Below are 24,995 nucleotides of genomic sequence, written 5' to 3'. Positions count from 1 at the left end.
GTTCATATTGACGTAAAACCTGCTGTAGAATATTTATTTTATTTCATTTTTTAAAATTTATTTATTGGATTTGTGTTTGACGGTACAACAGAGAATCTTCCACTTCAGTGACGCGACAGTTATAGTTTTTGTCCTACTGAAATAAAGCTGCAAACCTTCCGACGAGTGCTGTAGAATTCTAACAGGATACAAAACCTCAGTCATCGAACCCTTATTCTTAATTTTGTTGCAACAGGTGTATGCTTGGAGATACATCGCCTTGCACATTTGTACCTGCTTTACATATAGGTTTATGTATAGGTTTATGTATCTCCAATGCCTAGTACCAGTATACCGAATAGGTGCTCAAAAAAAAAAAATCAAGTTTGATAACTTACATGTGATCCATTCCACTTGTTATTAGCAGGAATTAACTGGGAGTGAAGAATGTGTCTGCTATTGATCGCAACGATTATAGGTAAAGATTTTCAACGAGCTTGAGAAGATCCTTGTTTATTTGTATGTTGTTTAGCGCCATGTCTACTGTAGAAGTGTTCGCGATATACGATGGCGGCCAGTTATGGGTGGAGAAAACCAAAATGCCTAAACCACTGACCTTTTGGAAGTCACTCTGACACATACGTCACCACGCATACGACATACGTCATGCTTGTAAAAGGCTTGTCATCTCCTTTAAACTTCATGTATAATCACGCATGACATGTAAGACTTACAGAAACGCCATCGACAGTGGTTCTACCACAAAGGCCTCCGAAAACAATAAAGCGTGAGAATCTCAAAATTCATTTTTCTTGAGAGTGGAGTTTAACCCATTAGCTCTTGGTTAATTTATTTTAATTTATTTAATTTATTTATTTGATTGGTGTTTTACGCCGTACTCAAGAATATTTCACTGATACGACGGCGGCCAGCATTATGGTGGGTGGAAACAGGGGAGAACACGGGCGAAACCCACGACCATCCGCAGGTTGCTGACCTTCCCACGTACGTAACGTATTTTTTAATTTACTCAAGAATATAACTTATTGATTGGAAGGAAGGCATGTAGGCACTGTGGCGATGCTTGTCTACCACTAACCGCTCCCCCAGCAGTATGCCTATATAAACTAATGAATTATATCTTCTGTTTTATTCTTTTTTTTCCTCACTTATGTCTTAATTTATCCACCTGCTGTAAATTGTAGTGAAATCTGCGAGGACACGAAAGCTGACGTTTTTTTTTTGTGTGTGATGCATTCGGTGTCATTGTTACATTGTACTTGGAACAGAGCGTTTTCTGAGTGTACGGCAGTAGAAATCATCATAGTTAATACGTCATGCAATCAGTCAAAAAGCATTTAGATATTAATCTATCAACCCACGACTATAGTTCGATTCCAACAAATCTCAAGTCTTTGGTTTATGATCTTGCAGGAAAAACGACTTCCGGGAATCTGCTTTCCTTGTTTCATGCTGTTTCGAAAATGGGTCTTGCAATCATCGATATGGGACACGCCCCCTCATGGTTTACGAGTGGTATGCGAATGCTAGACTTCATGTTTGGGTCAAATGCTTTATAGACAAATTTATCTCACTACTGGAAATCCAGCCGACAGTTCGACGTTTGATACATATAGTTGTGTGTGTGCAGGAGACATTTGTGCAACCCTCATTGCCTGGCCCATTGAAGAACTCGCATTAGTAAATGATTGGTAAAATTCTTCAAAAATATTCTAATTAACGTCTGTTTCCTAAAGGCTTGGTCGCTATGTGCCTACATGTACTGCAGTAATAGTACTGTGAAAACAGGCATGATTTAATGCCTGGAACAATGGAATTTCCACTTGAGGACGATAATGCAGCTCTATATTAACCCTGTAACTATAGTAGAGTTACAATTCATATGTAGTCCAAGGCTAACATCTGCCACTGGCAACAGGGCGTGCTGAACACCTCTGTATATCTGCATTATGTATAGCCTACAGGTCCAGTTCATAGTCTAATACAGGCCCTACAACGTACACCTGCAAACTTCGCCAGTTGACCACAAATAGTGAATGGTAAAAGCAATGCCCAAGTCCGACCACTGCTCCATTGCATTGAGGCATTTATTGATTTTAGGTGCGATGCTATGAAGAATCAGGTACAAATATGCTGATGCGGTATTAGGGAATTAGATTGATTGGGAGCGCTCGTGGAACTGTGGACAACTGGCCACCATCGGTTATCAGGAAGAGGTGATGAACGAATAGGGAAGCACGCCATCTGGCATCTTCCCAGATACCCTGGTTACAGAAGCTTTTACCTGCGGAGTTCAGCAGAGTTCGACAGTGTTCAGTACATCTTATTACTGATTACGTGCCTGAAGAGGAGTGGCTACAGACCTTTCTCAAATCATATCCTGGTGGAAATCCGGAGGACTCAATATAACGGAATCTCATGACAAAGGCATCTATTTTCTCCTCCAGACATTTATATTACATTGCAGCATGGTTAGACACCCAGTTCAAAGGATTCTCTAAGTTCCTCAGAAGATGCCAAAATGGGAATCTGTCCAGTCAACGAAATGCAACTGCATGGACCGTAAACACTGATCCACAAGTTCCACAGAAATATTATTTTTCACCTTATACATATGAAGTTTTACGTAACCATTTTTTCTTATAGTTCATAACTGAAAAAGCTTACCTACGTAATTGCCAGCTTAGACTATAACAGTATGCACTGCATTTCCCCGATCCCTTTTTCTTCATTTCTTGATCTAAAGACACGAGAGTTGAAGTGGTTTTAATCTTCCTTTTATTGCATCAAATTATGGTTATACATTTATAAAGATATGTGGGATCAGTATCATTTTGATCGTAGTAGAATAATAATAAATTTTCTGCAGATTTTGCAAAAAGCTGATTTTTGTGACGACCCATTGAGGTGCCCACATAGCACCTTACTTGGCAAGGAATATCATTCGTACCAATAATCCGAGTACACATCTCATCCCCTTCCCCCCACAACACCCCTCCACACCTACAGGGGGTCACAACAGGCCAGGCCCAACCACTGACCAGTCAATACCATCATACAATAGGAAGCAGGCAAAAGAAAAACATATCCAATAATATAAGATACACTTGTGTTTGGATAGATAGAAGCAAATTTATACATCATCTGCATACAAAATACATGTACATAATATCCTTGTACAAAAAAAAAACAAAAAAAAAATGGAACATTCTTCCACCTATCTAGTTTGGTTGAAGTAAGAGATGTGGCACTAACAACAGGTCGCCGGGGACCTGCCAGTGCACCAGACCCCACCCGACTCGCCGTGACCAGGAGTTTGTTCAATTACAATGTGCTTCAGGTATCTAAAATAGTATGTATGCATGTTTTGCGTCCGCTCTTGACATTTTTTGATAAACAATGATAATTTGAAATTTAGTTTTTCAAGTGCTGTAAAAGGCCTACTCTAATAGTCTTTATATACACGATCCATGAGGGAGATACATTCTCTTGGCTGATGGTTGGAATCAGACTGACGGGCTTGCTGGAGTCCCTTAGATCAGACACAAGATGATCAAGTTTTTGGCTGCCACAGTTTGGTAATGTCTCTGGTAATATGTTTGTACAGAGCTTCAGCGACCTTGTGGCGACCTCTGGTGGAGCAAACAGTAACATATCTACACACACAGCCACACCTTCTTTTACAATGCCTCAAATTCATCCACCCTCTTCCGTGTGTTCCCTTGTCTAATTTGTTTGAGAGTTTTATATTTGTCGCGGCCTTGCTTCACATTTTCAGCGTGCAGAATATCATTCGTAGTCATCTTCTGGTCATCTTTTTGTTCCTGAAGCTCAGAGCTGAGATTCTGTGGAGGAGAAAAAATAAGGATAGAATCATGTTCACATTCCGTCTGTAGTTGTAAACTCTTCTTAAAATCAGGAAGAGAAAGCAACAAACCATGCAACAAATTCCAAAATTTAGATTTATACAAATAATGTTGTGTTGATTCAGAAATCCTTCTATTCAATATTCTGACGTTTACAAACTTCACACTTTGTTAGTAAATTTTTAAAACGAATTTAATTTTGTTGCGAGGATCAAGGGTTAAAAAACTAGCTAACTTACTGTATGTTCCAAAATAACTCTTATGTTTTCACTGATTAACTGACTGTTGCATTACACTATACTCAAGACTTTTTCCCATATAAGATGGTGATTAGCACTGTGGTCAGTGCTCTCCAGGGGGCCCATTTTACACAGCTGTCATAACGTCCACAACAACGCATAGCAGAGACATTCGTCACCCTGGTAAATGCGTTGGATACAAAGAGATAACTACCCTGTTACATGGGCCCAATATCAACATTTAGAGAAGTGCTCACTTTTAACTGGGCCTGTAGCCGCTGGTTCTTCTCAGCCTGAGTTATCCTCTCCTCCTCGGGACGGGGAACCACCTCATTCTCATTCACCTGTAAATCGGCATCTGAAAAATCCAGAAAGAGCACATATTACCTGAATAATCTCTATAGAACTACCATTTATACACAAGTTACCCGGATACACAGAAAGTCACTGAGTGATTTCAGATTAACACACACAGTGTGGGTACTGAGGACAATTTTATGGATGTCGTATATTTCACATGCCATTATTTCAGACATATCAAACTTCACTAAAAAACAATTCTTCAGCCTTAAAGTCAGTCAAATATACCAATGTGACTTCTGTAGGAGTTTTAACTATCTTGCAACCTAGACTTAACTTGTCGATTTTTATTTATTTATTTGATGGGTGTTTTACGCTGTACTCAATGACTGCTGCCAGCATTATGGTAGGAGGAAACTGGGCAGAGCCTGGAGGAAACCTGTGACCATCCGCAGGTTGCTTCAGACCTTCCAACCTAGGACCAGAGATTATGTGAGCATGAGCCGACATCCACCGCATTGGTGAGGCTCCTGGGTCATTGTATAACTTTCTGACAAACATCCCTAGGTGAAGTTTATAATAAGCATCAGCTTGTACAAAGCCTTTACCTCAGCAGGAAGAGCAGGTTGTTTACAGACTTAAATACCTCCAAAGATACAAATCTCATCCAAAGTTACAAATATTCAACAATATTCCAGAATAAGATTCAAACATGAAACAGGCGGCAATGTTCAAATGAAAGGAATGGATGAAATTAATCAATGAAAATGTTATGTTTCATTTTGGAGTTACAAAGATACGTGGACACAACCACACCACTGAGACCAGTGCTCAGTTGACAACAGAAACCCCAGACCAGCAGAAAATACCCGATGGCAGATCATCTTACCATATTCTCGATTGTTTTCCGTCTCCTCGGACTCGTCCTGGTCGTCATGTTCCTTGACGTGGTGAGCCTGGGGTGTGGCCATGGCCTGTAGGTATTGTGCTTGTTTCTCCTCAGCCTCCCTCTGAGCCTGGGCCAGCTTCTCCTGCAGGGACAGGAGGTCTTCTTCCCTCTGCCTCAGCTCTTCAGCCTGTCGCTGAGCCTCATGCTCTGCCGCTTCCCTAGCTGCAGCCTGAACACAAACACGTGTAAGCACGTCTTAATCAATGAGGCTTTATGACGCTTGTATTTATCAATACACCTTGAAATACCCTTACCCTGACATAAACACTTTAGGTTTATAAAATTTCACTTCTAATACAAGAATTACTTTTAAAAAGAACCTTTTTTTCCCAAGCAAATCAGCAAGACATATTGTTTTGAGTAATCCAACAAAAGCATTTATCTCAGGATTCAACACTGTACTACAAAATATTTCATTTAAATGACGATCATTAGGTTTATATGTGGAGGAACTGAAGAAAAATACCCTTGCTTGCAAATTTTGTGAAGTAAAAATTTTCCATTATTACTGCTACAGATTTTATGCAAGCCTCTGCACCAGCACAATGCATAAGAGTCGTGGTCCCAATTTTCCCCAGCTTAGTCTGATACACACCCCATATAAACTACCTCCAAATACAACATGACATAGTGGTATAGTGATTTATCCTGCAGACAAAATACTCTGCTTTTCATTGGACATCACTGGTCATGTGGGTGACGTGTAAATTCCCATACCCTGCAGGCAATGTCGTGTCTGCTGATGCCTCGGCCAAAACGACGGTTACTGACACCATATCACTGAGTAACCATGTACCAAGATTATACCATCATCAGGTACTCACAATCCTCTCCCTCTCCTCCTTCTCCAGGTTGACATCCTGCTGAGCCCTCAGGTAATCCTCCTCAGCCTGCCTTCTCTTCTCCTCCAGCTCACGCCTCTCTCGCTCCTCACGCTCAATCGTCTGCTCCAACTCCTGACTCCTCTTCTGAGACTTCTCAAACTCTATAACACCACAGGAGCAAAGAATGTTAGCACAAACAAGAATGATTGTGTGTTTGTGCTTGTGAACTAGGCTTTTGCTTTTTAAGCCTAATGACTTGTATACAAAATCTGTAATTTATTACAGAAATTAACAAAAGAGTACACTACTTGGATGGACCTTTTTCAGGCATTCCATGTCCCAATTAACATCACTCAATTGTTTAAATGCCGTCTTACTGATGAGTATGCAAAAATAAAAGGACGTGTGTACTAAAGCTATTTTCAAATTATAAATCCAAACTGAGTAAACCATTAAAATGTATTTGAAAACATAAGCTCATGACACAATTTTGAAGAAAAACACCAGCACCAAAAACTGTCAAAGTGGTTGCTGAAGTCAAATATTTTGTTTTTAGTTACTGTACTTTGTAAAAAAAAAAAAAAAAAAAACTCCAACTGATCCTTGACTGCAGTCCCATTTAACCCAACACTTACCACTTGAATTTGAGAGATATATTGAAATTTATTTATTTGATCGGTGTTTTACGCCGTACTCAAAAATGTTTCTTTTATATGATGGCAGCAAGGATTATGGCGGGTGGAGACTGGGCAGAGCCTAGGGGAAATCCATAACCATTGTTGACAGACCTTTCCATGTACGGCCTTAGAAGAAGCCAGCAACCTCACTGGTTAGAGACTCCTGGGTTGTTGTGCCGCGCCGTGCCAACCCCCTCAGCCATGGAGTCTATAGAATCAAAGTCTGTAGAATATTCAATACAGGACACTACAAAGCTCTTTCAGCTCACAAAAATAATAAACATACCTTCGAAAATCTTTCTCTGCTCTTCCTCGTACTTTCTTAATCTCTCTTCCATTTCCGCCTTCTGTTTCTCAGCATCTTCCCTGGCCTGTCTCTCATGCTCCAACTTAGCACTAAACAGCAAAACATAAAAAAATGAAAAATTGCATTATAAGTTTACTCTCATGGTCATGGAACAAAACCATTTATTTTCATGTAAAGAGGTAGAGATAGAAAAAGTAGGATGTTACTTAATTTCTACATACACTCTTAAACAAAAAATACTGAAAAGTTTTAACACCACCTACAGATGGCATACGTCACAAGAACCGACTTTTCCCTTCACTGTTACTTGGTTTTTACAAACTTTAACATCCAACTAAGCACACTTTGTCAATGGATTATAATGACATAAAGCCATGATCGTTCATTCATTTGAGCGATCATAATAATACTGATCCCCCACTTTGTGTCTAAGCTTGACTGTAACACTGATGTGACACTGACCGTTCTTGTTGCTTGCTCAGCTTTTCCTCCCTGGCTAGAGCTTTCATCTGTTGCACCTCAATGGTGTCTGGCTTTCTTCGCCTCATGTACAGCTCATGGTTGCCCATACACAATGCAAGGATTCGCTTGTTTATCCTTAGACGAGGGGCATAGAATACAAAGTCCTAGCAAAAATCAAAAGGTTGAATCTTGAGAGTGTTTTGAGTGTTTTTTTTTTTTCTTCTCTCCATTACATTTTTAGTTCCTGATATCTGCACAGTGAACAGATAGAGAGAACAATGATTATGAATATGAAAATCCACTCAGTGTAATGTTGTCAGGTGTTGCAGGTGAAACAATAATGGATTAATCCCATTAGTAAGACAGTAATTACACAGCTCCTGTAAAATATTCTATTTTTTTTCACTTTAATTTTCCAATTTATTGAATCGACGAATATCAACATTCATGTACTTACAGGTGCTTTTTTGTCTATTGGCTTAATAACAAATTTTTTATCGTTGAATGAAATGTTTCGGATCTCGCTCCATGGGAAGCCAATCTTTGGAGTCAGTCTGTGGTAGAAAAAAAAATGTGTGTAAACGAAATATATATCCACAAAAACAAGTTACTTGTTACAATTGCATTTGACAAACACACACCACCCCTAGTCAGAACATACTTAAAATACTGTTTATCCACAACGGTACAGGAGGTAAGCTTTGTCCCCATAGACCTCTGAGGGGGTATTAATATGATCTCTGAAGTGAAGTGTACTGCAACTAACATAATTTGTTGGAATGCAAACACAGGCTTTTCAGTCAGTTCCATTTTGAAAGCAGTTAGGTTTATTTCATTGCTTTTTTTATTTTTACTTTGGCAAGATGCTGATAAACCCTAAACCATACACACAACATACAGCCTTACATGCCATACCCAACTCCATTTAGTTTTTAAAATCAGAAAACAAACATATAAAATCAAACAGATAAAAGGAAACTTACTTGTCATCCTTTTCATAAACATTCAGTCCTAAGGCATCCACACCAAGCCAAAGATCTGTGCCTTTTTTGTTCTTGATCTCAAAATAGTTTACACCATACATTTCCAAGTCCTGGGCAATTTTCAAGTACTCCATCATGGCATCTTCTCTGAAAAATCAAAACAAGTTACGGACTGATATATCATGAAGAATGCGGTAAAAGTTTCACGCGTGAGTTACTGGCAGTCACATGTCAGAAGAGAGTGGTTAGCTCCCTGCCCGTTTCATTACCCTGCATGGCACTTAACAGCTCTGGTTGATAATCCTTGCCACATTGTGTAAGGTCACTAACAGTGAGGCCTGCATGTACATCTCCAAATATACCCATGAATGAAACCTAAGAAAGTATTAAGACAAGCGATGTCTATTAGAAACCTTTACATTCCTAACACTGTCTCAAATCATGACCACGCCAAAACAAAGAATGTACATGCACACGGTACACTGCAGGCACACCGATTATTTGGTCCCATTGTTATCTGGTGAACATTTGTCTGCTGAGAGCCCTCATTATGCAATAAATATGAGTGCAGATGAATTTTCGCTAAAAGCGAGTTTCACCGAGAAAAATCATCAGCTTCCCCTTGTCCACGTAATTCCAATTTAGTATGTCCGTATAAACGCGCATGTTTCTTTACAGGCAAAACAGTCTTCCTATCACGGAAGAATTCCTTTTCCCACGTTTTTATATCGGGAACCCACATTAAACACAGAAAACAAACTGTGCGCCACATTTCTGAAAACTTCCATGATTTACTTTTCCCATTTTCGGTAGCACTGCGTGCGAGACCGGCTGTCAGGAGACATGATTTGTTCGAGTTATCACATTAGGGGTTCACACAACACCATCACTGGCTTTATAAACAAAAGTCTGTGTGACTGAAATTTCATCTGAAAGATGAAGTATTCATGTTTACGAAATATGGGCGGAAGAAGACAGTCTTTCAAATTACACCAGAATGAAGAAGAAATGTGAGTGAGTGAGTGCTTGGGGTTTAATGTCGTACTCAACAATTTTTCAGTCATATGACGACGAAGGAATCATTAGGGTGCATGTACGTGTAATGTGCCTCCTTGTTGCAGGACGGATTTCCACCGCTCTTTTATTTAGTGCTGCTTCACTGAGACGACTTACCGCAGGCAAGTAAGCTGCCCTGCCCGAGCCATTATACTGATACGGGTCAACCAGTCGTTGCACTATCCCCTTCATGCTGAACGCCAAGCGAGGAAGTTACAACTTCCTCTTTTAAAGTCTTAGGTGTGACTCGATCAAGGATTGATCCTGGATCTACCGGTCCCGAAGCGGACGCTCTACCAACTGTGCTATCCGGGCAGGTAAGAAGAAATGTTTAGCTATAGTGGTGCAAACGCACCTGAGTAGGTGTGGCATTGATCGCAATTTAATATCTTCATCTCATCTGCTTGTAGGCTTAGTTTGCAATTATGAATTCACGGCATGCTAAATTCTGTTACAGCTTTGTATACGGAAAGCCCGCAGTTTAAAAACGGATATCTGACATGACGCTCTACATGCATAAAGGTAGTGGGTAGTCACGTTTAATCTCCACACAGTTTTCTCTCCAATTCCCATTTGTACCAAAATAACAATAATAAAACAATCAACCTGTTGCAAAGTGCATGCACTAAAATTATTATGATTAAAACTGAGGAAAATATGAACTCTAGGGGTAGGAGCATAGACTAACTGCTCAATGAAACGTGAACTTATTACATTCTTGAACTGTCTGTATAATCCCCTGACCACCCCTGATGCTCTCCCACGGCGCTCAGTCTTGTGTGGAGGACTACTAAATGGCTGGAGTAAACCAACAGCATTCGTCAAGTGTCTGAACAAATTATCCCGTGCCTGACCTGCAGATCTTCACTTGAATATGAAGATCCACAAATGACACGATGTTCCTTTTGGATATACAACTTCTTGGTTTATTAAAGTTTCATTTATTTGACCTAAAACTTTGCCCTCATAAAAAGGCATTTATAAAGGCAGATATGGGTCATAAAATACTACTTTTGGCTATAAAACTTGAATGTGTCAAGGAGCATATCATCCTACCTTCTTAACAAATCTTAAAAAACCTTCCAAAACATGTAAATTACTGTATTTCACCTTAAGCTTTTTAGTGACACATTTGGCTTCATTCTGGTTTATTCATCCATCTTATAGGTCCACTTAAAAAGTGTTCTGTGAAGCTTGGGTAATTTCTTATCAGAAAAACTGAAGTTTTGACATTAAAAGTGTAAATCGAAGGATTTTATGTGCTTCTGAAAGTGCCTTTTTACATACCAAACTTCATGTGAAATACAGTAGTCATAGCTGAAATTTTAGGTCAAATACAGAAATCCCCACTTGAGATTAACCTTCAAAAAAACTTCACGCAAAATGCTTAAAACATTCACATCCATAGTTCAGCTGGTAGCAAATGGCAAAGATGAGGACTCCATGTAAAATTACATAAAACCTACATACTTAGCATGGGGATAGAAGTGATTTTCCATTACCTCTTCGGTCAAAGATCAGGAGTATATTCCTTACCTTAACATGCCCTTGTGTTCTGCCCACCAATTACTAATTCTCTCATCCCACTGTTCTTTTGACAGCTTGTGTTGTTCAAGAACTCTGCAAGAAAAGATATTTTCATGAAATATACTCTCCATGAAATAGACTTAACAATGTTTGCAAGTTAATAATTTAGTGCAATGCATAATGGAAGAAGTGTCTTATACAGTCAAAGGTGGCACACTGGGTTCTTCTTCACAAAATGAATTTGATTTTGGGAGAGGACCATAGAGTTTTTCAACCCAAGATTTGAAAAATCATTTACTTCACTTGTAATGCTCAGGTGAGTAAATGAGTGTTTGAGGTTTAATTGTACTTAACAATTTTCCAGTCATATGACAATGCAGGAATCCTTAGAGTGCATGTCATGTGCCTCCTTGTTGCAGGATGGATTTCACCTCTCTTTTATCTAGCGCTGCTTCACTGAGACGCCTTACTGAAGGCAAGTAAGCCGCCCCGCCCGAGCCATTATACTGATATGGGTCAACCAGTCGCACTATCCCCTTCACGCTGAATGCCAAGCAAGGAATTAAAACTTCCTCTTTTAAGGTCTTAGGTGTGACTCGACCCAGGAATGACCCTGGGTCTACCGCTCCCGAAGCGGACGCTCTACCAACTGTGCTATTGGTGCCAGTGTAATGTGTCATGCTCAGAACTAAAAACCTAAATATACATTTACTCCATGCCCTGCTTTCAGTGGAGAGGGGATTAAGTGTTTAACTCTTACCTCTGTGGCAGAAGTCTGTCGTTCTTCAGGAAGCCATCGGGGTGATTTCCCTTGTCGTGGTCACCGTATTTAGCCTGGACAGCATATGAGGCCAACAAGACTGACGTTTCTGGTGGACAGTAGATTTCATCGCTCAAAATAGCGTCTTTGACTTGAAGGAAGAACATTCTCTGTAACAAACAATACATTTACAGAGGAACAAAGGAAAAACATAGATGATGCATTAGCACTTCATACATGTAATACTGCCTAAAATTTACATAATACCAGTCAAACGATGTAAGTTAGTGCATACTACATAGGCAATCAAAACCCACGGAAAACTAAATGCAGGCCTTTGGAACAACATTGTTTATAAACACAAAAATTCCTGTGAGACTGCAACAGGGTACTGAGTGAGTGGATTATTTTTCAGTTTCATATAGGGATTGCCACCAAATAAATGCAGAAAATTTTTATTTACTTGATTTCCTGTAATTATCAGCATTTCAGTCATTACATTTCAATAATTAGATTTGTGCATGTATGACGTGACTATCCACCTCATACATGCAAAGCTGTACAATGTTCACTTATTATGTCATGACTAGGCTTAACAGAAATCTGGAAGCACACACCCCTTAACGCATGTACTTACTGAGAGCCTTAGTTCATACACTTCAGAAATTCAGCCAACACCTACTTATTGTCAACTGTGTGGGTGAAATCAGACCCTCCCCCTCAAGAAGCAGATATCATCAAATAACTCACTTACATATAATGAGATACTAACTTTTTTTCTTTTTTTATCACTTTCACAATCATTATCTGCCCTGAAAACTATCATAAAATAAACACATAGTGAATAATTTGCTTGAATTGTGCCTGACGAATGTTTGAGTATTATAGGATGGCTGTATTAGTCACAGAATGTAAATGGGAGTGTTTAATGAATGACCTAATTGTTTCCTGGCGCCACCCACCACATCACTGTAACCACGACAACCCGCATTACCTGGGTAACCTCCTGGATCAATTCTTCAGAGACATCCTCTGGGAAAAATTTGGCTCGGAATTTGAATTGAAGAGGGGTTTCTTTGCGAACATCTTGGCTCAGAACCTGTGAAAATAAAGGGTTAATCTTGGGTCTCCAGGAAAATCAACATTTAATAGGTCTCCCCACCTTCCCTGGTGTGTCTCTCACAACACCTGTAATATAATCTACTTACAATTAATTCATCAGTCGGGAGCAAAAAAATATGTTTTGTAATGGCTAATGTTTGGATGTATATTTTAATTCTGGGTAGAGTAAACATGGCTATGTTGACATGATCTCAGGTTTTCCATAAACCACTTTATGCAGTATCAACAGAGTCGTCAAACAACCTGCAGGTCCAAACAGAGGGCTCAAGTATCATCTACAGGTATTGCCTGTGTTTGGCTACAGGTCAGGGGTGAACTCATTATGTGCACTCAGTGTTTAGTTCCAAGACAATCTCTACTGACACATCCAAGGCAGGAACAAGGGACATCTACCATGTTCTAGTCTCACTGACCTGTGACACCACCTTACCCACCACTGGGCGACTATTAACATTTGAATAGCATTTGAAACAGGGGCAGGGGGGCCCATGTGTGAATGTGGGGAACTTGGGGGGGGGGGGGGGAGGGGTTGGGAGAGAGAGAGAGAGAGAAGGTAGTCATGGGTAAACAGCCAATGTAGCCCAGCTGACCCACATTGAACTGTCTCCAGGAACCTGTTTCTCACACTTGAGCATTCCCGTCTATATCAATCTCTCTTTCCAGACATGCTGTCCCACTACCCATTCCATCAAGCTTTTCTTTCATGAAGAAAATTAAATATAGCTTTCATCCATAGTAACCTGGATTTTCCAACTGAGCTCTATCATGCAGTTTCAAATGCACACCGGCAAAATTCATTCAAGATGCTGGAATTTGTATTCATGAGTATTTTAACTCAAGTGGTCCTTGTACGCAAGGAAAGTAATACAGTTTTAGATATGCCACAGTCACACACCCCTTTTCCCTCCTACTTGAAGGACGGTCTATCTTTAAATGTAAACCTGCACCACACAGAAATCCATCCACAGAGTTTAAACGGGTTAAGTATTTAGAGAACGACAAAGATTACAGCATATACATTTACAAGGACTAACTGGAGACACCGGTCCTGTCAAATGGCCCTCGAAGGATTCATAAAACGTAGCTACTGAACAATTGTAAATGTTTAAGTAATTAAGCTAACATCATCTTGTAATAATCACCACGTCTGTTTAACACAATTCTACCTAGTACTTTGGAATTTTTTAAAGGGACGTCGGGTGTGAATGAGAGTGACAACTAAACATCTAAATATAAGTGTAAATACAGGCTTAGCATCCCTTTGCGATAATATTAAATACCCCTGACTTACGTTAAATACCACACGGTTGGTCAATACTTATTAACCTTATTATGAAACTATTCTTCAAGGTGTACTAGGTGGGCGACATGAGACTTGCCTGTAGATTAGAATTCTGTCTAAGATAACAGCAGGGCTATGATCAGTCAAGTGTGCAAGACATGGCCTGGATGTATTAGGTGCTGAATGCAGGCATGACAATGTGGTTTGCACAGCACAGGTATTTCAGACATACTCCATTACACATGGCATTCCAATATACCTGTTGCGCCCAGAGCCAATGCATGGCATTCATCCAGTGTGCATACATGTACAACCGGGCCTTCAACTGTCACTGAAAGTGGTGTAAATCACTGATCCTAATATGTTGTCACAACCACAAAAGACCGCCACATCAACACTTCAGAAACAAATGGATGAACAAACGAGAGAGAAATTACTCTCAGCAAGATATCCTATACAGCTGCTGACATATTGGAACCCTTAAAGTAGCTTCCAAGATAATTTCTCTCAACAAACCAAGACGGTAAAGAAGCACTCTCCATTTCATTTTAAACCCCAAAAGGCAAAATCAGCAGGACACTCAACAGGCTTTTTTTTTTTTTTATACTTCCTACCATTTTCAAAGGCAAGAGTTTAAGTAAACACCAACTGGGGGCAGCATAGCACTGAGTATGTGGCAGCTTTTTTTGTACAGACTTCAGAGCTCTAACTGATAAAGGTTGAAACTAGGCTATAGATATTCTTAAACTACACTTGACTGAAAGCCCCCTGAACACATGCACGATCCCATCACAACTGCTACAAATCTTCACAATGCTGTTAACTACAAGGATTGTGTCACATCTTAGCTTCGTATTTACGCAATCTTAGACTACATGAAGGGCACCGACTACACTATGTGTGTGTTATCTTTTAAGACTACCCTAGTACATTTACAGGATCTCACAGATTTCCGGCTGTACAAAACTACAGCAAAAGGCTGTCCACAATTTAATCACTCAAAATCAAGCTATTTTGATCTTTTTTCCTTAAATACAGCTACATGTATATATAGTGATAGCAACATCCGAACCTCTTGATCAAGTCACTCTGTTGTGACATTAAACTTCACACTGCAGCATCACACCACTAGACACATTTAGAACATTTAATGCATGTATATGTAAATACAGTATAAATCAACATTCGCATGGATGTTTCGCATACTAGTGATAAGCAGGTGTTTTTAACTGTCAATAGTTTGCAACTTAACACATCCTACATTTACAGAATATTACTGGAGCCAGGCCATAATCAATTGATTGATTCCTGTTTACAATGTGCACTGTACTCTCTCAGGATTACCTCATTTATACAATGGTGGTCAGCAATGGTGAGAGGAAACTAAGCAGTGTTCAGGGGAAACCAAAGACTATCCGCAGGTTGCTGTCAGGCCATCCCAAGTACGGCCACCAGGAGCTTTACTTAACTCAAAGCAGACACACTGGTGAGAGGCTCCTGGACCACTGACAGCGAACAAACCACCTTGGCCATGGGCGTTTCCGGCCATAATCCAAAAGAAATCACTACTAACAGCATGATGAAGTTGGTGTACATTAACCAAAGGTGTACAAATCTGCAGCTGGTAGGTCTTTCTTACAGTAGTACTTCTCATGTATTGCTGAAGACAACTAAAGCTATTATACAGATAACATTCCATACATATCGTACATGGTTATGTTGTTATACACAATAAATCAAGGCTTCTCTTTTTCTTTTTTTCAAATAAATAACACATCAACACAGTAATTTCTAAAAGAATGCTTTAGACATCACTGCAGTGCATACTCACCTTCTTGTTCAGTTTCAGCCAAGTTGTGTATCCCTTACTGTCCACATACTTCAGCCCAAAAAACCAAATTTCTCTCAGTCCTATTGTTTTGACCACCTGGAAAGTGAAAGACAGAAGAAGTGGTTATAACTGTTGAGGGGCTATTTCCATCACTGTCTTCCTGTTCACTTGTGGCCACTGCATTATGTACTTTCGTCATCTTCATAAATAAATCAGGTGTTACAAAGGCTACAATTCACGTACACTTTTGCTTTACTGATCCCATGCTAAGCTAAATTCTCACCATACAAAATTCAAGCAGGAAGATTTCAACTAGTATAGTTCTCCACACATTTTAAACACCCTTTTATTTCTCTAATTTTAAAAACTAATCTATATCCATCATGGACAAACATTAGAAACAGTTTTATTGTGGGCAAAGGCAAAATATGAATGGCTTGCTGTACTGATTGATTACAAGCTACTACTTAAGAACTTATGTCTACCAATGACAGGGAAGAACTTTCGAGAGGCTAAGACAAATTTCCACCCAATAAAATGATATATCCCGCGCTTTTTCTCCTTGAGGACTTACAGACCTAACTCACTGAGTGTAAATCTAGCGCATCTTGCCTGGGCATGCCTTGTTTTAATCATATTTATGAGTTTACTTACCCCACTGTGACCTAGAGAGGTAACCTGGGCCTGGCAAGGCCTACTATAGCTGAGGTAATGATACTAGTACACATCCCCAATCACAGGGTAAACTCACTTCCTGCACCTACAGGCTCTCCAGCCTTGTTGAGTGTAAGCAATTCTAGTGTACATGTGCATGCAGAGTGCAGTGCTAATTTTTATGCAGGTCTATGTGAAAGAAAAGGTTAACTGGCACCCATGTATGAACTGAGCGTTAAAGAACAACTCAATACACGTATGCACCAGGCAATGGTCTAAAGACACAAACACACATCCAGTGCCAAAGGGATCAGATTTTCCCTCCAGAGTCTGTGGTGCACACCACTAATGTTCATTACTAAACCATTTAACACATTAATGGGAAAAATCAATCAATTATGAAGACTTGTTCATCTCTCTCAACCTAACCTTTCAGCCACATGCAAATATGTAATATACACAGCCAATAAGAAACAAATTTGGCCAAAAAAAAAAACAACATTAAACAATCACGACACCTCATTCTGTGGTTCGTTAACTTGACAGTATGCACTGGTATAAATCTGGCTAAACTGGCACTGACCCCTGGACCCCAGACAGTGGATCAGACACCTCATGGATTAACTTCCAATGCTTCACTTATATTAACCTAAACCCCCAAAAATGACTGAACAGCTTTGTACACCCAATTTAACTTTAAAGTATCAAGACCTAAAAAGTATGGTTTGGGCAAATTTTAAGCTACAACAAGCAGCTCTATTTGGAGGACGATGTTTTTATTTATTATGTGAAATACATTTTTTAAACCTGCATGTACCGTATATTGTGCCTACACATTGGTTAGGTCTTGTTTTTCTATCACATGCTCTTCCACAAGTTCTCATGGACCAGATCTTCTCTACAAACAACTGAGAACAGGTCTAGGTAATGCTGAAAATGTGACTTACCTGATCAAATAACTGTTTACCAGTGGTGTTGGGTTGGATTGCGAATTCCAACTCCGCATCCATCGTGGTAACACGCACATTCAGCTGGAAATGAAAGAGACATTCACTGAGTACTTGGCATAATGTTTCTACATCTGATTGGGTTTAACGCTATACTTTGGCCATACACCAAGCAAACTTTTTGACACACAGCTGCAGCATAACAAATCTAGAGCCATTGTAGTTCTGGAAACGTTTGGGCTCCCAAATTGTTGGGCACTTTCGTCTGTAATCAAACTTGTTAAACTAACAAGTACAGGTAATATGATGGTTTACCAATAAAACCCTTCCAGTGACCACTAGTGTGGTGTTAGAATAGTAAAGAATAGTAAAAACTCTTTGGTAGGTCACCATACCGAAATAACAGAGACCCAAATGTCATCTGTTTACAATGACAAAGTCAACAACACAACAGCTGCAAAATGTAACAATCCTTATTCACAAGGAACGATGATGAGCCTTTGATATTGCCTAAATAGAACTCCCTTAAATGTATCAACATTTTTGAATATTCAATATTACTACATGCAATCTTTCAGTGAATCCCACAAGTACAAGACCCAAAAATATATAAAACAGCATTATATGGAGTCAAAAACAATGCCCTGTTCCAACAATTTGAAAACATAACTCATACAAGTTTGAGGAATAAAAGATATTGCTCACTTTGGGGTACACATGAACTTCACAACAATTATAAAAACATTAAGTATAAGTATATTTGTGCAATTTAAGATACTTCCATAAGAAAATTCAAATCAGGCATACATAGTGTAATTAAATTTTTCATTTCACAGTCTACATGTATATTGTCAGGGCATTTCTGAATGTAATGGGCCTATAACATGGTTTCCACCATCTAAACATGGATATCTAGGTCATAAAATATTCAACAGCAGAGCTAGTCACCTAACACAGACAAGTAATTGTACATGTATCATCTAACTTCCTTGTTCAAATTCCTCCCATTTGTATATGGTGTGAGGTTATGTCAGAGTGACAATTTTTGATAGTTTTGTTTTCTGTGTGCTTGTCATGATCAGCCCTAATTACACCACAATGTATGGCAGATCACAGATGAGTGTAAATATCCAGTACATGTGTAATGTTAACAGACACTACTGGCAAGGTCAGGTCTCATGGTCTTCACAGCATTCAAAGACTCTTAAGGTTATGGTGGGCCTCTCCCATCCGTATCCATGGCAATGACATAATACAGACAAAACTCCCCACCATCCTTTTTTAGTTCAACCTAAACTTAGCTAAAGTGCCATCAGTTTAGATACATTCAATGCAACAATGAAGACTGCACGCCCATCCTCAGCTCTTGCCCCCCAGACCAGCAACTCTTTACAACAATTTTTTCAAACTAATTGAAGGCTTGTGAATAACAAAGGGAGATTTTGGCGGGTCTGAGTCAGTCCTGAACACATGGGTTATGCTGGTCTATCACAGACAGCTGCCTTTCTAACAGCTCTGCACAGTAGGCTAGCCTCCTGTCTCCAGCATATATGATTCATACTATACTAAAAAGCCCTCAACTGTTTTTCCAGGCCCACAATCATGTTTTAACAGACCTAGTCCTACTGTCAGTACGAATCGCTGCAACTGTTTGAACATCTGAGCTTCCATATACACTTTCAAGTGTATTTAAGGTATAAATACTGTACTATTTTAAGTCAAAATAGAAATGCAATTCTTAATATGTGAATACGCTCTGAAACTCATGGTGGATTACATGTTAGCTGAACATGTTGACCTACATGTACAAGTCATCAGCCGTCTTGCACATGGTACAAATGGTTATAATGAGCTTATCTTTGACGTCAGCTAACAGTGCACAGCAAAGATATCTGTGTTATGTTTAAGCCCACACAAGTATGGCTGCAACTTTCAACATGTCTGAACACTTCATTACTACTTTTGCCTCCAATAGTTTTTCACTGTTAAATGGATATTCACTAAATTCTCAATAGCAGCAATTGACTTTACAGGACACTGACATATTAAGATCCAAGATCATTAAAAATACAAACTTACCGGTCTACCCATTTTGGCGGTTTCCCTTAGTCACACCGATATAGATTTTCTGTCAGCAGCCAGCAAATTTTGGTATTTTAGTCAACTGAAATTGAGAAAAACAAATCACATTGCATGTAAATCTATCAAGAACCACAAAAATACTACATGCAAAACAGTGCCACAAATGGGGGCCCAACTTTTAGGGTAAAATACATGTTTCCCAAACATCTTGCCCACCAGACAAATTTAAACAAACTATATTAAAGCCAGGAAGATCTGAAATTATTGAGCTATAAGGTGATACAGATTATAACAGCCCTGCATAAAACTAGCTCCTCATCCATCAAGTAGTTATCTACTGACTTTATCTGATATGACAGATCAGTACTTCTGAACGGAGCATTCATAGATTCAAGTAAATTCAGTTGTTCCATGAGGGTGAGAAGGTCACTACTTTGACCTGCAGCCACTGAATGCAAGAATATACGATAGGTTATAGCATAGATTACCCCCTTGAACTAGCATGTGCAGTAACAGGAATTGGTCGATCCTACACCCATATTAATTCAAACATCATCCTAAGAATGAGTCATCAATCCAGAATAATTTAGGTATTGTTTCACAGACTATCAATATTTGCTGTGCATGTCGTTAATAATCACATGGGCCAAAGGATAGCACTGAGTGAGCGATTTAACCGTCTCATGTTCCCACAACGCCTGGAAAGAATTAACTGAAGTTTCTCAGATTTCAACTGTACATAAAATACTTGTATGTATATGCAAGTGAAGTAAATGTATCGTCATGGAAAATTTCTTACATTAAGTGACTTAGCACTTTTACATCCATAACTGGCCTTTATAATTTACAGAACATCAAGTATTTGTGGTTTGCAAAAAGTTCCAAACATCATTTATTTGATACAGATAAATGCACCTGGCCCCATGTTGAGTATGACACAAAGAGTGTGTATTATAATCAGCAGAACTCAACTCACATCACAATATCACACCACAAAACAATGGGAGGTAAATTCTTCAATATTGCTCACACTTTTATCAACTGGTGTCTTTATGATTAGCGCTTTAATCCAAATATAATTTTAGTTACATAAATTTTTACAAACCAATGGGCATTTTGAACGCAAAACTGTAGAAAGATTTTACCATGTGCACCTTATCAACAATCCCATGTAGTACTAATAGTATATACATGTAAATTTACTGAAGTATCATGAAGTGTAATAAAACATGTACATTGTACATGTGGTACAGTTAGCAAGTATAGCTGTTTCATCAGGGTTACTTTTGGATAAACCTCAGCAACAACAGGGGATTGGGTTACATTTAGGCAGATCAATCACCTCATTTGATGGTTGACCTCCACAATGACTGATCCAGCTTACTGTACACTGGACATGTATATGAACTAACCCGACTACAGTGGGATTCCACCACCACTTTACTTATATGACTGAATGGTCTGGTGTGAGATCTACTGTACACATGTAGTAGAAACAAATCAATTATACTTCATGTCAGCAGACTTGCCATCTGTCACCTATTTCAAGGCTATATGTCAGAAAGGGTGTGACCAGTTTCCTGAAGCATTACCATGTCTACTTAGTACCTAACCAGGAAGAGCAAGGGGCTTAATGTATCTAGTTGATAGACAACACATGCATATGTGAGCAAGATTGAACACTCCTATAGAATTCATAATGGTTGTGAGTTGTTTTAGATTAAATTTTATTGGGGCTCGACTATGTGCATTTTCGCATAGATCACTGGTGTCAGGTTTTAGGGTGGGGTAAATCCAAGACACTTGACCACTATTAAGCAAGTACCTGACAAATCTGCTAACAGCAATGTACATGTACCCAGGAGCTAGATTTGGGCATGGAACCTCAATGATCTGGGGCAATATGAAGCTTTGGCTGTAGAGTATATAAATCCATGTAGTGAATGGGTGGGTGGGTATGCTGATAATAAGAGTGATCAAGGACATTTGCTTTCGAAACGAAAACATAAAACATGTACATGTAAAGATTAGAAGTCATATGATACATACGTACTGAAGCCTGAAGTCCCACAGATCAGTACAAACACTTTCACTTTACTTTCCAGTCAGGTATATCAGTTTAGTAGTACACCACGATGCTACATTGTAGATATACTTAGCAATTACTGTGTAGCCAGGCAAGAGTATAAGCCATCCATGTTAAAAACAGAAGACTAGCTGTTCTATATCCCTCTTTCGGCAGAGTCCACAGGTGTAAAATAAGGTAATTCAACACACGTGTAATAAATTTTGGAGAAAATCGGTTTCCCTGAATTTTATCTGATCATGTGTTGGCTACATTTTCATGATTTTCAGGGCAGTTGCATACAACATATTATCCCTGCTGTACAATGGAATGTGTTTGACAGTGAGCAGTGAGTTCAACCAAATACTCTGACCTGACATTCACATGTAGTTAACTACATAATTAGTGGTACAGCTATAGAAATGTAAGGAAAATCCACAAATTTTATTTTTTAAATGTTTGCTTGTAGAGGGTGAAGCCACTCTCGAAATTGAGGTTAAGCCTACCATTGGGCGTAGACTTCTGATATGTGTAACAGAGCATCCTAGTTAACTTACGAAGACTTGTGAAAACAGATGTGATTTCTGTCAGAATGCTCCACAATACTTCAGAAAATATTCATTTCTTGATAAGCATTAAAAATGGGATACATATATTTTTAACTGCTCAGTTGACAGTGAAATAAGGGTGTACATAATTTTGGTTGCAGAATAATCTTGAAAACAGGTTCAGAAAACGTCATATGTGCTACATACTAACCAATATTAAGTTGCCGTAAGACTTGATAACAATATTAGTATGAAAATAGAAATGTCGTCTGCAAATATATAGTGTACATCCATAAGAATCTCTTCCCGACTCTAAATGGCATTTCCAAGTTTTCCTAAAAGCCACCAGAAGAGTTAAAAGAAAGTTGATGTCAAAATAATCAACCAGTTATTGGTGGTATGTACGAAAATTTGACACTGGTAATGTTCCATACATTAAACTCCTCCCATGTAGAAAAAAAGACAAATCTCATTTTACAATGAGAAACAAAGAATATTGACTTGTGACCTTTTTTAAAAACACATCGATTCCCAAAAAACATTAGAGACTGACTCAAAGAGTGATTTTTTTTAAAATGTAGTCTTAACATATAGGCCTATAATATCTGATTGTACAATCGCATACGTAAACAAGGACTAAAGAGCCAGAGCAATACAAAAATCAGATCTTTGATATGTGTTTGCTTCAAAAGTTCAACTTTTTTTAACAACTGGAAACACCCTCCGTTCAGTGACCGGGCAGTGACGATGCGATCGAAGTGGCTTGCTAATGCTATCACATGCCTGTTCTCTTGTGGAACATCCGACTTACTCGAGCTTCCAACATATCCGGGGTAAGATTTATCCGATTATCAGATCCTTCTTACGCAATCGTGCGGATACAATGGCTGCAGATGCCGTATTTAAAGAGCTAAGATTTTGCAGACAACTTACCTTCTTCAACTGTACAACTTCCTAGCGGCTAACCGGTAGCAATATGGCCGTTATTAGAAGGGTGGGGTTTAGCCTAGCTAAATGCAATTTGAGCGCAATCTCAGTACCCCCCTCTAGGAGCAGATTGACAACTCATCGGCCGTCTCCGCCAGTTTCCGACGATGAGCAGCGCCCCCTAGCAGATGACAGTACTCACATGTCCTGTACATGCGTAGGCTCATCTTTAAATAGGCTCACCGCGACACGGAGCATCGAGTTTATGCGCCTCGTCAACGAAAGAAAATCCACACACATAGCTGAGGATTAATCATACTATATTTAACGCTTGGGTTATTTCTAGCACTCTGTCTGCTTTACGATCTTCATATCAATTAACAAATGCAGTTGTAAATCAACATTATACAGAGTTCCGTAGCCAAGGCTGTTACATGTACCGGTAAGCGGTATATATACCATAGTAGGCCTATATGCTGTACGAGTCCGGTATGCATGAATATTCTCAACCATATACCGTTGTATTCATATATGCTTAGCGGTGATCATTGCAGGCATGTGAATCTGTAGCATATACAAGAAACGTAGATTATTTGTGAAAATTCATGCTGGGTATAGCCTATCCGTATCCACTGCGAACAATTTCATCAAAAAGAATATTAATCTAATTTTTGCACGAGAAATGCATGAATGATTATGGTTTAGCACAACCTCGGTAATATTGCAGCCACATCGGGGCGATGGGAAATGATTGGTAGATCAGAACGCATAATAAAGTCTGGTTGGGTCGGCCGAAAAATTAAATTAGGCCCACATATAGCTGGAGTACAGGTGCGTCTTCATAGCTCCAAACGCCAGTCGCCTAGTGTGCCATCCCTGTCACATAGCCTATACCTTTACATATGCACGACATGTGCTTAATTGTTTGACTGAGAATCAAAAGATTATATTTAGTTTTAGTTAAGGTGGAGAGGGGGGGGGCGTTATATCTTTTTTGGATATATTTTCACTCTCTTCCCGTTATGAATTCCGCTGTCATAAACAATTTTCACAAGGCACAATAGGCCTCTGTATTTCAATAAACATTTATCTTTAAAAAACACTATACTTACATATAGGCCTACTGCAGGCAGTAATAATTTAATCACACTAGCTGTTCACAACAAAATAGCAGCAGGTGAGAATATTGATTACATGTACCAATCCTGCATAGAGTGTAGGTCTACTTCAAAGCCCAAAATAATCTCCTTCATATTAATTAATTTGGTTAACAATGTCATTGGGCGTTAGGTGGTAGCATTATGTGAGGATGGGGTGGGGTCTTGGTATACCTCAAAATCAGTATAGGTGTACATATGCATGTTCTATGCACTCCCTGTTTAATTCCAGGTGTAAAAAAAACCTCAAAGAATAAAATGACCATGTATGGGCACATAAAGAACGGGATATACCCAAACATACAAACGTGCTTATCATGAAAATATATTCGATATCCGGGAGTTAATCTGATTAGGAATTCCACTTAAACATTTGATCTGAATTCTTATGATATATGCTCATTTGCACAAACACTTGAAGGCAGAGTGC

The 24,995-nt window shown here is 39.1% G+C and overlaps 1 protein-coding gene across 4 annotated transcripts in view; it reads right to left on the bottom strand.

Annotated features, from left to right (window-relative positions):
* Window positions 1-2,761: 2,761 nt before the first annotated feature.
* LOC135481981 (radixin-like) overlaps window positions 2,762-24,995 on the bottom strand; it is a 38,505-nt gene continuing 16,271 nt past the window's right edge. For 3 of the 4 annotated variants that reach the window (XM_064761785.1, XM_064761784.1, XM_064761786.1), the window contains exons 2-15: window positions 19,866-19,950; window positions 17,787-17,870; window positions 16,186-16,281; window positions 12,945-13,049; window positions 11,951-12,120; window positions 11,200-11,283; window positions 8,608-8,754; window positions 8,082-8,178; window positions 7,625-7,788; window positions 7,142-7,251; window positions 6,179-6,339; window positions 5,295-5,523; window positions 4,363-4,463; window positions 2,762-3,845 (exon numbers count right to left, since the gene is read on the bottom strand). In XM_064761785.1, the coding sequence (XP_064617855.1) occupies window positions 3,681-3,845; window positions 4,363-4,463; window positions 5,295-5,523; window positions 6,179-6,339; window positions 7,142-7,251; window positions 7,625-7,788; window positions 8,082-8,178; window positions 8,608-8,754; window positions 11,200-11,283; window positions 11,951-12,120; window positions 12,945-13,049; window positions 16,186-16,281; window positions 17,787-17,870; window positions 19,866-19,877 (1,725 nt within the window). In that variant the 5' untranslated portion in view covers window positions 19,878-19,950 and the 3' untranslated portion in view covers window positions 2,762-3,680. Of the gene's footprint in view, window positions 3,846-4,362; window positions 4,464-5,294; window positions 5,524-6,178; window positions 6,340-7,141; window positions 7,252-7,624; window positions 7,789-8,081; window positions 8,179-8,607; window positions 8,755-11,199; window positions 11,284-11,950; window positions 12,121-12,944; window positions 13,050-16,185; window positions 16,282-17,786; window positions 17,871-19,865; window positions 19,951-23,414; window positions 23,491-24,995 lie in introns of those variants that run through there. The other variant, XM_064761783.1, reaches the window with a different exon arrangement.

Source organism: Liolophura sinensis, chromosome 1, assembly GCF_032854445.1.
Source record: "Liolophura sinensis isolate JHLJ2023 chromosome 1, CUHK_Ljap_v2, whole genome shotgun sequence".
NCBI classification, from domain to species: Eukaryota; Metazoa; Mollusca; class Polyplacophora; order Chitonida; family Chitonidae; genus Liolophura; species Liolophura sinensis.
Note: the sequence above shows the minus strand (reverse complement) of the source record. Positions and strands in the feature narration are given on the sequence as shown.